Below are 13,772 nucleotides of genomic sequence, written 5' to 3' on the forward strand. Positions count from 1 at the left end.
AACTTTCACATTTACTTCTGTTGTCAAAAGTGTTTTGTTCTCTTGGTGTCTTTTACTAAATAGTAAAACAAGGTAGGCTCATAAGATCTCAGGAGTGTGCATGTGTTTTTATTACTCTATGGCAGCAGTGTTTTGCAACATTGTATAACAAAGCTGCAAATAATGTTGCAAAAGTTTAATTTTGACTTTACTGTTCCTTTAATTATAGTAGCATTGCATAATCAACAAGTGCATAACAAAAAGACACTACAAATAATTTATTCAATTTTCAGTTTCCCTGTATCATGTGACAGCCTTTAGCCAATCACAGACTCGTATATGAATACACCGTGAACTCAGTAGAAGCTGATGCATCAGAAAGTGTGCATATAGAAAGAATTGATAATGGAAGTAAATTTGAAAGTCTCTTAAAACTGTGTTCTCTATTTTAATCACGAAAGTTTAATTTTGACTTTAGTGTCCTTTTAAAACACAGGCATCTAGTAAATCCAGTAACGAAACCAAGGGTATTTTAGCTTGAAAGGGACATGCATAAGGCTATCCTAAGGAAAAAGTAACATATAATATGGGTAGACTTGATGGGCCTTTTTGGTTCTTATCTACCGTCAAATTCTATGTTTTTATGTTATACCTAACAAAAATCTATCATGCTTATGAAAAGAGTAGAATTTAAACATGTTTTAAATATTTATTTTATTTTTCCTGGAAAAATAAGTAAAAGCTGTATAAATTAAAATTAAAACAGATACATCAGTATCAGTTGTGAACTTCCTGGTCATGTGCATTGGTTGATAGGTTGTGTGGAAACTAGAGAGGGGGGACACACATGTGAAATTCTGACAAGAAAATGTTGGTTTATTCAGACAGAATCCAATCTCAGTCCATTGCCTTTCTTTTCCTTTCAGGTTTCTAGTCTCTTCAAGGACGGTACTATTGGAACTGATATCAATATTGTGGTTGTAAGTCTACTCCTTTTAGATGAAGAACCAGTAAGTTTTTAAGATATTTTACTATACATTCATTATAGCAATGACGGAGGTTAAACACATATATCTGTTCAAGCACCTTAAAGCGTTTTTTTTTTTTTTTTTTTTACACCAACTTTATTGATTCCGAAATAGAGACAATATTTTTTTCACTATCTTATGGAGTTGCAGCTCCCATATACAGTGTAAATTAAGTTCTTCTAACATAAATTGTCATACAAACGATAAACAACAAAAAAGAAAAAAAAGAGAAAAACATAAACATGATATCCTAACTAATTAGAAGCTCTTCCACTAATATCTCATGAATGTTCTTTCCTATTAAGGAACACAGTATCGTCATACCATATATTAACATCATATATTCATGTTACTGAGATACATTTTCTGCAATATATTAAGTTTCTAGTTAATGCTATTGTACCTCTACCTCCCACAATATCTCACGTATATAAGACTCAGACTGTGTTCTAGAGAGAAAAATATATAAACACCCCTCCATGACCCCCCCCTCTCTCCCCAGGAGTCCAGGGTCCGCTCTATCCTCTATAATAACTGAACCACTGGCCTTCTGGTATTCATCCAATGCTGTGGAAGAGAACCTTCCAAAACTGACTCTTGAAAAACCTTTGATTTCATGAAAATATCAAGGAATTGTAGCTGGGCTGGTGCTGACCAAGCTAAAATGTTTTTTCTATTTGGAAAAAAACAACTTAATATGCATTTTAGAAAGTAAACCCGTATCATGCATCTCTATTGTCATTTGTAAATGAAGCTTATCGACTAATTAATTGATGCTGGGAGGTGCTGTTGCTTTCCAGCCTTAAGTATTAAATTCCGTACAGCTAATATAGTCATATTGATCAATGTTTGCTCTCCAGTGTTAGGACAATCACTGTAAAAAAAAAACATGAGTACTAGTAAAAGATATCTTATTATCCAAAAGTGTATTTAACCAAAAATTTACTTTATTCCATAGTTGTCTGATTTTTGGAAAGGACCACTTGTAATACATAATATCCGCCAACTCCACTTGACATTTAGTACATTTACTTTGTTGTTTATTTTTAGTCCACTTATAGATCCTATTTGGGGTAAGGTAATAATTATTTACTAATTTGAGTTGAGATTCTTTCCAGCTAATTACTTTTGTTGCCATCTCTGATTGTCTAACACTTTTTATTATATCTTGTTCCGTTATTATCGGGAAGAGTTTTATATTAATTTAAACATTCATTATAGGAATGATGGAGGTTAAACACATATATCAGTTCAAGCTACTAAAAGCGTTTTTTTTTATTGTTCCTCTATGTTCCTTTAACTCCTAGATGCCGTTAGGATATTCCAGGTCGTCCTAAAAGCGCTGGGCTTTAATGCCTTTAAGACGGCATGGAACATCCTAACTTTTTCGACATCCTGATCTCCTCCTTGTAGAAACTCCAGTGGATTTGACTGGGGAACGTTCCTAGCAATGCATTCAGTCCACCAGGAGCCAATCAATGTTGTTTGGAGTCACATGATCTCAGTCACGATCATGTGACATCCTGTCTCCACTTTTGTTTACATTCCAAACTTGAACAGTTGCCTCCATTCTGAAGGGGTTAAAGAGCCAATAAAGTTAAAAAATTTAATTTTTTAATTTGTTAGATTATGTGATTTTATCACTACTGACACTGCAACTTATCTGTCACTCCCAAGCTGTACTTTAACTAGGTGTTTTGTGAGAGTTAAACACATGCAGTTACAGTAGTGCTAAAATGATATTCTCTAGTGAATTACAGCATGTATTTTTTGCCGTATAATGTCCCTTTAAGTATAAACTGTAAAAATGCAAAATTATACAGTAACATAAAGACTGGAATTTATCCATTGTCTTTTTAATGATCTCAGCTTTGTATTAGTGAGAATTAATGTCAGATATTTGCAGACTTATATTTGAAAGCATGTTTGTTTATTTTGCTTTTGTTCCAGCAGAACTGCTCCTTGTCTAGTTTACATACTACTAGATCAGTATATTATAATTATAGAGAAATATAATTGTTGCATGTTATTGCCAATAGAAACAACATACCTGCCAGCATTTGTTCCTTTTTTATGAGGGACTCAGGAGCTTAAAGGGAGGCATTGCTCTTTTGTGGTCGGGGACGTGTCAGGAGTGGTGGAGTCACAGGTGGATAGTGGGCGGGATTATAGACATGTCTGTTTAGTCAGTGGGTGTGCCTGGGTGGTACATAGCTATGTCTGGGTGGTCTGTGGGAGAGGCTAAGGGATATCTTTCAAATTAGGACATATGGCTGTTTCAGAGGGCCTTAGAATAGAGCTTAGAATTATGGACTATGCCTCTCAAATAGGAATACTTGGGAGGCCTGGAAACAGCACAAACAACAGTCCAGAATATGTGTAATGATTGTCTCATTTATTAAAGGATCTTTTTTTTTTGTGTTGCATCTAAAACTGGGCATTTTAAAATGTAATACAGTGTTTTTATTTATTGAATTATTTATTTTTGTAAAATGGATGTCCCTGTACTGAGAAAATAAATGTTATATGATTCACTGTCTGCTTATGAGCCAGTGAGCAAACAGGTCTCAAGCTGCCAAACTGTCCTTATTTGAGAGGAAAATTCCCTAATTCCAAGCTCTGTAATATTTGTATGAGGCAGGCATATGTCCCTATTTGCAGAATTTTCATTTGCCCCACCCACAGGCTACACAGACACACCCATAAGCCACACAAACAAGCACACTCACAGCCCAGACATGCACATGATCCAATCATGAATCTGTCTCTTCCCAACACGGACACAAATGTTGGGAGGTATAAGTTGCATTTCCTGTTAGATTAACAATCAAAATTAACAGCTTTAACTTACCAATTTTGCAACAAAAATAGTAAATAAATAAATAAAAATAATAGAATATTTTTTAAGTTTTTAAAATAGTGTTCTTTTATATGAGTTTTCTGGCCAGTGCTGTTATGCCCAAGCGATAAGGGGTTTAACAGGTTTGCTTGAGCACAAATTAATTTAACACTCGTCAAGATAGCGTGACTTCTGAGCTATGGTTAACTGTTATGCTCTAATAAAAAGTTGCACAAAAAACATCAAAAATACATTTAACAGTACAGTTACACATTGCAATAAAAAGTTATAAGGGCTCAAAGATATGAGGTTTTAGGAATTAGAAAAGAAAAGGACTGCAAGGGGCTTTAAGAGCTACATACATAGACATGTCTAAATAAATATATATATATATATATATATATATATATATATATATATATATATATATATATAAATTCATTAAAATTATGGGGGGTGATAAAAAACTGAAAATAAAATCCTCCATGTCTCAAAATTAAATCAATGTAAATATTTGCATAGGAAATTAGCACACCTAGGCAAGTATCCCTGCTTGCTTTTCCCCAGAAATTCCTAATATACAATGTTACCATTGCACAAGAGAATTGTGGGTAAGATATGGAAATTAAATATGCAAATTCTCTGTTTTTTTGCTTCAAAATATTGTTTTGACACAGCAATCCTTTTAACAGGATTTTTACAACAAACTAGAAATCACTCACTAGACAAGCCTGTTTCATTCTTTTTGGAACTCATCAATAGGAGATAGATTTCTGGTTGCTGCATTGGTAAAGCTATTTTCATGGTTAAACCAAAATTCATTAAAATTATGGGGGGAGATAAAAAACTGAAATTAAAATCCTCCATGTCTCAAAATTAAATCAATGTAAATATTTGCATAGGAAATTAGCACACCTAGGCAAGTATCCCTGCTTGCTTTTCCCCAGAAATTCTTAATATACAATGTTACCATTGCACAAGAGAATTGTGGGTAAGATATGCAAATTAAATATGCAAATTCTCAGTTTTTTTGCTTCAAAATACTGTTTTGACACAGCGATCCTTTTAACAGGATTTTTACAGCAAACTAGAAATCACTCACTAGACAAGCCTAATTTGCATATCTTACCCACAATTCTCTTGTGCAATAGTAGCATTGTATATTAAGAATTTTTGGGGAAAGGCAAGCGGGGATACTTGCCTAGGTGTGCTAATTTCCTATGCAAATATTTACATTGATTTAATTTTGAGACATGGAGGATTATAATTTCAGTTTTTTATCTCCCCCCATAATTTTAATGAATTTTGGTTTAACCATGAAAATAGCTTTACCATTGCAGCAACCAGAAATCTATCTCCTACTGATGAGTTCCAAAAAGAACGAAACAGGATTGTCTAGTGAGTGATTTCTAGTTTGCTGTAAAAATCCTGTTAAAAGGATCTCTGTGTCAAAACAGTATTTTGAAGCAAAAAACTGAGAATTTGCATATTTAATTTGCATATCTTACCCACAATTCTCTTGTGCAATGGTAACATTGTATATTAAGAATTTCTGGGGAAAAGCAAGCGTGGATACTTGCCTAGGTGTGCTAATTTCCTATGCAAATATTTACATTGATTTATTTATTTATTTATATATATATATATATATATATATATATATATATATAGGGCTGGGCGATATATGGGAGGGGGGATTTAAAAAAAAACGCGATTTCAATTTAATCGCAAATTTCATAATTTTTCAATAAAAAGTTTATTTAACACTACAGAATCTTAAAGTACATGCTTCCTAATGTCCAATGCACTCTGGAAGCATACAAATACAAACCACATGTATATATATATATATATATATATATATATATATATATATATATATATATATATATATATATAATTTTTCTTTTTTTAAACATTTTATCTTGACTGAAAATGAGCCCTGCTCCTGTGCAGGAATCCAATACAGGCAAATAGCAGTAGGGATGGGGGCTGCTCCTTTCAGAAATGCTGTGCCTTGCTGATATCAGATACATTGTAGATTCAGCTAATAGCAGAGGGGACTTCAGATTTAGCCTTTTTGGCAGCCGTGGGGTTAACTGCATCTGCTATGTATTTGAGCCATTTCTCAGAGAGCAGGAGATTATGTGGGAGGTTCCATAATGTTTACATACCCTAAGTTTCAGAATGCAGACGTCCCTAGGGGGAAATATAAGTAAGTGGCTTTCCCTCCTCTTCACCCTTCTGCAGGGGCTCTTCTTTTAGACTTCTATAGATTGATTGGCTGCTACTGCGATCACAAACAGAAAGTGAAAGTTAAAACAGCCATTTTACAAATGTGTGCTAAAAGCAACCACTAGATGGAGCTGGTTTGCAAGAAATCACATACAAATCAATGCAGTACAGACACATCTGAAGATTTATTTATTTTTTAAATCGCGTACTCTTGCAGTTTTAAAACCGTGGCAAATTATCGCGGTTTAAAACCGCATCCGCAATTTTTGGTGCAGCCCTAATATATATATATATATATATTTATATTTATGTGTTTTACTGTACATATTTCACATTCCAATGATCTTCACTTACAGGATAATTGTATTTTTATCAATGAATACACATTTCTCTCTCTCTCTCTCTCTCTTTCTTTCTCTCTCTCTCTCTCTCTCTCTCTCTCTCTCTCTCTATATATATATATATATATATATATATAAATATATATATATATGTGTGTATTTTACATGAACAGTATCAGATATATATATAATTATATATTTAATATTAAAAATACATTATTTTCTAAGAACATTGGAATTTAAAATATGCATTTTGCTGTTCGTGTTTCTCAGTTTAGATCTTAACAAGGTCGAATTTAGGGTGCATGAAAACTTAGGCACGTTATTAAAACATTACATATAAAAAAATGACAAAAAATAATATAAATTATTAACAGTAAAACTGCTTTTTTAAAGCTAGATTGTGAGGGGAGCTCTAATTTTTAATAATCAGTGGCAATATCTATAAAATCCCTATAGGTATAATGGAACATACTATAAATATATTTTCACATGTATGTCAGAATTAACCATTTTTCTAAATTTCAATATAAATCAGGGTAAAGGTTTTCCTGTTATTGTGAATAATTATTTTTCTCCCCTTTTGTTAGGCAGGATTAACTATCAATCATCATGCGGATCAATCATTAAACAATTTTTGTCAGTGGCAGTCTTCTCTCACGGGAAAAAATGGAAAACGACATGACCATGCTATATTATTAACAGGATTAGATATTTGCTCCTGGAAAAATGAACCATGTGATACTTTGGGTAAATAAACTTTCCTATGAAATTTCAAAGTGTCTGATCAACAGGGTACACATTAATTAACAGTAATTAATATTGTCTGATTAAATGGAAATAGAATATTCTGATTTAATGTAAATTTGCAAACTGCAACGTTTATGTTTTATATTAAACATATTAACAGAGTTCATGCATTTAATGTTAGACTCTTTTATGACCCATGTTTTTCTGTTTGTGCTCAGGTTTTGCACCTATTAATGGGATGTGTAGCAAATACAGAAGTTGTACCATTAATGAAGACACAGGCCTGGGTTTAGCTTTTACTATTGCTCACGAGTCTGGCCACAAGTAAGTAATAATACCATTAAATAGGATAATTAAATACAATAGAAAAGTTTAATAACATATGTTGAAGAGCAAATAGTTCACAGATCATATACTTATGTGATTGGCTGTTGGTTGTTATGTGATACATAGGACAGGGTAATGAAAGGAATTTGAAATTCCTGAAAAATGTCTGCTGCTCATTTAAAACATTTTTGAATTGTCTATTTATTTTACATTTGTTGATTATTATTATTATTATCAGGTATTTGTAGAGCACTGTGGAATGTGTCGGTGCTCTACAAATACCTGATGATAATAATAATAATAATCAACAAATGTAAAATAAATATACAATTCGATAACATTTCAAATGAGCAGCAGACATTTTTCAGGAATTTAAAATTCCTTTCATTACCCTGTCTTATGTATCACATGACAACCATCAGCCAATCAAATAAGTATATGATCTGTGAATTATTTGCTCTTCAACATATGTTACCAAGAGAGTGAACTTGATAATGGATTTTTTTTAAAATTGCATGGAAGTTTAATTAACTTATTGATTAGAGATAAATAGTATGGGGCTAAATAAAATGCAAATATAAAAATATAAATATATGGAGTTCATTAAAGGGACATTAAATTTAAAATAAAATCCACCATACAATTTTTAATTAAGCACATAAAAAAAAATAATTTTACATTTATACCTTAATTTCCCGCTTTTCCAGCAATTTACCTCACCTCTGTCATGATGCTTGATGAAAGAGGTTCGAATGCATACTACATGCCCATGCAGAAATAATCCAGCTAGCAGATTGCAAAAATCAGTGCACAAGCTCATTTACATCTAGTGTTTACATTGGGCACACCAAATTTCAGGACTGTGCTCTGAGTGGGACGAGAGTGGCTCCCGTCCCTGGCCCCGCAATTTGTGGTGCCCAACATTTCCTGTATTTTATTTATGAAGAAGTGTTTATAGAATGATTGATGTAGCCAACAATCAGCAAGTGCTACCCAGGGTGCTAAACCAAAAATGGAGAACAAAAAAAAAATTGTTAATAGGAGTAAATTAGAAAGTTGCATGCTCTATCTGAATCATGAAAGAAAACAAATTGGGTTTCATAACTCTTTAAGTATATCCTGATCTTGTTTCACAAAATGCATTGGTAACTATTCCGTAGTGTAGTGTAGGGAGACAGTGAAATTTGTGGGAAAATAGGGAAAGTGGTTATGTAGAAGAAGGGTAAAAGGAAACAAATAGAAGGAAAAGCTAAGGAAAAGGAAAAGAGGTTGACTATGACACCTTATTGCCAATCAAATAAGATATGTTCTTGAATATATTTGTTTACATTTGTTTATAGTATCATCCTTTTTATTAAAGTGTGACACTTCTCTTTTTTATAGTTTCGGGATGATTCATGATGGTGAAGGAAATCCATGCAGAAAGAGTGAAGGTAGCATTATGTCTCCAACACTAACTGGAAACAATGGTGTCTTCTCATGGTCTGCATGTAGTAGACAATACCTGAGGAAGTTTCTTAGGTGAGAATCCATTATCATCCACTAAAAATAATTCCTATATGAATTTACAACATAGCAAGACATTTTCTACAATCTTTGGTGTTCCAATTCACAAAAAAATGTATATGCACTCAATTCCAGTACGTTCTTTCTGATTATTATTAATATTGGAAGTTGACTACAATTAAAGTTCCAAATTGTTGCTCCTGGGACTTTTAAATGTTTAAACATACTACGCGTTTTGCTACCCCATTTACATCTTAACGTTCTCTGGATAATTGGTGAGATCAACAAAATGGATAATTATGACTGTATCAAAAATGCCTTATTAGAGTATGTAGTAAAATATATTATCCAATCTTCACGTATATCATAATAAAATATATAAACCCAGCACCTTTAATAGTATGCAAAAAAATATTTTATTTAAATCTATGTGCAAAATAGCCAAAGATCCAGTAATCAATATAATAATTACAGGGGCCCCAAACCATTCACTCAAACTATCATTCTCCCTTCATACTGCATAAAAAATATGTAAAAAAAAAAGATACAGATAAGGAAGGTCTAAAAGGCATAGTCAGGATAATAGAGGTCAGTCCAGGCAGCAGGTATCATAAACGGGGTTCAGGCCAAAGGTCAAAACCAGGAAGTCAAATAGTAGGAAGAGAATCAGGACAAGGTACAATGTTTTGTTATTCAGGTAAACTGGCAAAATAACTCAGCAATAAGCCAGGGCTCAAACTGGAATTTATACCTACAAAGGCCGCCCCCTGTATCCCAGGCAACAAAGGCCTAAAATACCAAGTACCCAATTAGGAAGCGGAAAAGAGAGAGTTGTGTCACTAGGATTCCTCACACTGATGGAAAGCACCTGAGACAATCCTCCATGCCCAAGTGCAAAACAGAAAGAGAAGCAGTCTGCTAGGAACGAACAGCAGCATCAATAGCTTGTTCTATGGCCCCGTTGCCACCTGGGAGTAGATTCTTTCTGCCCAATTGTGCTTTTCACAGAGGAAAAATTTCCTGTAGTATATAAGTCTGATCCCGCCAACATGGTCAGTCCAGCCCCGAAATACCAGGCAATTCTCCTCTGAACAAGGAACATGACAACCCCAGATGATCGTTTCAGCCTTCTTTGGGCCTCGTCAGTGAGGTGCAGCCATATCCCTCTAAGCACAATGGGTAAGGAATCCATGTTTGGTTTCCCCCATCACCCTTAGGGAGACTATCCCCAGGGTCATATTTACATATGCAAAACAGAAAGAGAAGCAGTCTGCCAGGAACGAACAGCAGCATCAATAGCTTGTTCTATGGCCCGGTTGCCACCTGGGAGTAGCTTCTTTCTGCCCAATTGTGCTTTTCACAGAGGAAAAATTTCCTGTAGTATATCAGTCTGATCCCGCCAACATGTTCAGTCCAGCCCTGAAATACCAGGCAATTCTCCTCTGAACAAGGAACATGACAACCCCAGATGATCATTTCAGCCTCCTTTGGGCCTCGTCAGTGAGGTGCAGCCATATCCCTCTAAGCACATTGGGCAAGGAGTCCACGTCTGGTTTCCCCCATCACCCTTAGGGAGGCTATCCCCAGGGTCATATTTACATATGCAAAACAGAAATAGAAGCAGTCTGCCAGGAACAAACAGCAGCATCAATACCTTGTTCTATGGCCCGGTTGTCACCTGGGAGTAGTTTCTTTCTGTGCTTTTCACAGAGGAAAACTTTCTTGTAGTATATCAGTCTGATCCCGCCAACATGGTCAGTCCAGCCCCGAAATACCAGGCAATTATCCTCTGAACAAGGAACATGAAAACCACAGACAAACGTTTTTTTTTTATTTATGAAAATTATGACGCTTAGAGAAGTCTCGCTAAGTGTGCTGCGGGAATACAGACGTGGACCCGTTGCCCAATGTGCCTAGAGGGATATAGCTTCACCTCACTGGTGAGGCCCACAATAGGCCGAAACGTACGTCTGGGGTTTTGCTGGTTCTCTCGTTCAGAGAGGGATTGCCTGGTATTTCAGGGCTTGACTGTACTGTGAGGTCAGGATCAAACTGATATGCTTCAGGAAAATTCTTCTCTGTGAAAGGCACATGTTGAGCAAAAAGAGGTTGCTTCTTGTTTGGTAACTAGCTATAGAACAAGCTATTATGCTATTGTTGGTTCCCAGGTTGAGCGCTTCTCTCTTTTTAATTACTAGAATACCAAGTACCCAATGAGGAAGCAGAAAAGATTCTTCACACTGATGGAAAGCACCGACACAATCCTCCGTGCACATGCGCGCCCACCTGCACACACACGAACGCCAAGGCATGCCCTTGAGCACATCCACGCGCAAGCGCCCTAAAGCACAACTGTAGTGCCAGGCGCTATCACAGCCATGGATGAAACCTGTGACGGCATCCTCCGCCTTACCCATCGGCGAACAGTTAGGGGGGCACCCCTGGTCCCATGACAGAGCCCCCCACCAAGGAGTGGCCTCCGGATGCAAACCCAGGAAGGCCTGTCAGGATGTCTCCGATGGAAGGCATGCACCTTGGCAGCATCATGGAGATTACCAACAGGTTCCCAGGAACGTTCCTCGGGACCATATCCTTTCCAATGGACAAGATACTCCAGACGTCCCTGTCTCTTAAGGAAGTATCTTGGACTTCAAATTTTTCATCGTTATTCACCAGTACACGAGGAAGAGGAACTGCCACCCAATTTGGATAAGGATTAACAGAAAAGGGTTTTATCAATGATACATGGAAAACAGAATGTATCTTAAGGGAGTCAGGGAGTTGTAACTGAACAGCAACTAAGTTTATCCCCTTGTTTATGGAAAAAGGGCCAAGAAAATGAGGTCCAAGTTTTTTAGTTGGGCATGCTAATCGAAGGTGTCTGGTGGCTAACCATACCTTATCACCTACATTGTATGTGGGGGAAGATTTTCGTTTACGGTCAGCCTGGATCTTTTGTTGCTGTTGGGCAATGGTTAGTTGCTGATGAAGGTTGCGGAGTAGAGCTCTGAGGTTGTGTAGATGGGTGGACACATCAGGTACAAGAATAAGGGATGGAAGATCAGGGAAAGAAGGTAGATGGCACCCATAGTTTGCATAGAAGGGGCTCAAGCCGTAGATGAATGTCTTTGATTGTTATATGCATATTCAGCAAGGGGTAAATGTTCCTTCAAATCATTTTGTAGATGGGACGAATAGCAGCGTAGATACTGTTCAAGGGTTTGGTTGGTCCGTTCTGACCCTTTTGAAGCCTCTGTCCGAATAGATGGATGAGATACTCCAAATGTTAGTTAAAGGTCTTTTTTCATATCTGAGGGATTCTCATCACTTATTGGAATTTTTGGAGAAAATAGTATGGCAGGACGGACACAGTTGGGTAGTAATTGATGTTGTATCTCTTTAAACAGTTATTCCACGCTGCACAGGTATATCAGTGGTTAAGTTTTTCTTGAACAAATTTACAAATGATAATACTGATATAGTCATGTACATATGCTCTGTTCTGAAGTTCCTCCTCACACATAATTTCTTCCTATTTGATTATATATTTTATTTTCTGTGCTGCGGCACTGCAATGGGGGCAAAATATGCCCCATCATTTGCCAATTTGTATCTACGTTTCTGGGAGATTAAATATATTTTTGACCATAATAACCCTTTTGTGGATAGCATTTTGTTTTATAGGAGGTTCGTTGACTATTTGATTCTGATTTTCAGTGAACCTCTAGATGATGAGGTTTTTAATAGGTTTTTGGATTATGTTAACCAGAATGACACACAACTAAGATTTGTGGGAGTTTTTAGTGCCAACAAAATTAACTTTCTGGATGTGATACTGAGAGGTGATGGGAAAAGAAATGTAGTAGTTTTTCAAACATTTTGTAAACCCAGTGCTGGGAATACAGTCTTTTATGCTAGTTCATGCCATCCCCATAACCTAATCCATGCAATACCCAGGGGGCAGTTTATCAGGCTAAGAAGGAACACCATGGATTTGGATGTGTACATGCAACAATCTATGGATCTATGTGAAAGGCTAGAAGCAAGGGGATATGATCGTCAAAAAACTAAATGCAGCAAGGATGGAAATCAGTAATTTTCAAGCGTCAATAAAGACAAAAAATACTAAAGAAGGGGGAACTTCTGGGCAGCGTCCATGTTCAGATGCACAACTGTATGCTGCTCCAGATTTCCAACAATTTTCCTTAATTAATGAATTCTAAATGTGCTACCTATAATTTAAAGAATAGATCTGAGATCTTCTACAGAAGACAAACCTAATATTGAAGGAAATCACTGCTGGCATCAGTGCTCTGAGCCACTTTGAGGTCTTGGCCTGCACAATACCCCCACAGCAGGGTACCTCAGGGCCCTGTCGTTAGGAAGCACACTTTGGGCTTGTAATCCCCAAAAACATTTAAAATAACCAGCAACACTGAGCTTAGCTATTGCTTGTCGCTTCAGACTTGTGTAAGTAGTTCTTTTGACAAGATAGCACAGATGGTGGCCACGTGGGAAGAAGAACTGCTTCTGATCCTGGAAATCCACTTTATTAAAATGGAGCACTCATTGGTAACAGCCTTTCAGCATACCTCATGCAGCAACCCGGCTGATAGCAATGAGTGTCTCGCAATTACTGAGATTACAGAGCCATGTGGAGAACCTTTGGCGGATCACTGCAGTGAAGCCGACTGGTCATATGTGTCCAACATTACAGAAGATATGGCTTCACCAAGGGACACCATGTCTGCTGCAGATGAATGCTCG

General features: G+C 36.2%; 1 protein-coding gene across 1 annotated transcript in view; it reads left to right on the plus strand.

The window, feature by feature from the left end:
- ADAMTS18 (ADAM metallopeptidase with thrombospondin type 1 motif 18) overlaps positions 1-13,772 on the plus strand; it is a gene marked incomplete at its 5' end in the record, with an annotated part of 193,998 nt that overhangs the window by 85,052 nt on the left and 95,174 nt on the right. Inside the window, 4 exons of the mRNA XM_053715800.1 lie at positions 906-959; positions 7,013-7,172; positions 7,391-7,496; positions 8,883-9,020. Of these exons, the coding sequence (XP_053571775.1) occupies positions 906-959; positions 7,013-7,172; positions 7,391-7,496; positions 8,883-9,020 (458 nt within the window). The remainder of the gene's footprint in view (positions 1-905; positions 960-7,012; positions 7,173-7,390; positions 7,497-8,882; positions 9,021-13,772) is intronic.

This window comes from Bombina bombina, chromosome 1, assembly GCF_027579735.1.
Source record: "Bombina bombina isolate aBomBom1 chromosome 1, aBomBom1.pri, whole genome shotgun sequence".
NCBI lineage: Eukaryota > Metazoa > Chordata > Amphibia > Anura > Bombinatoridae > Bombina > Bombina bombina.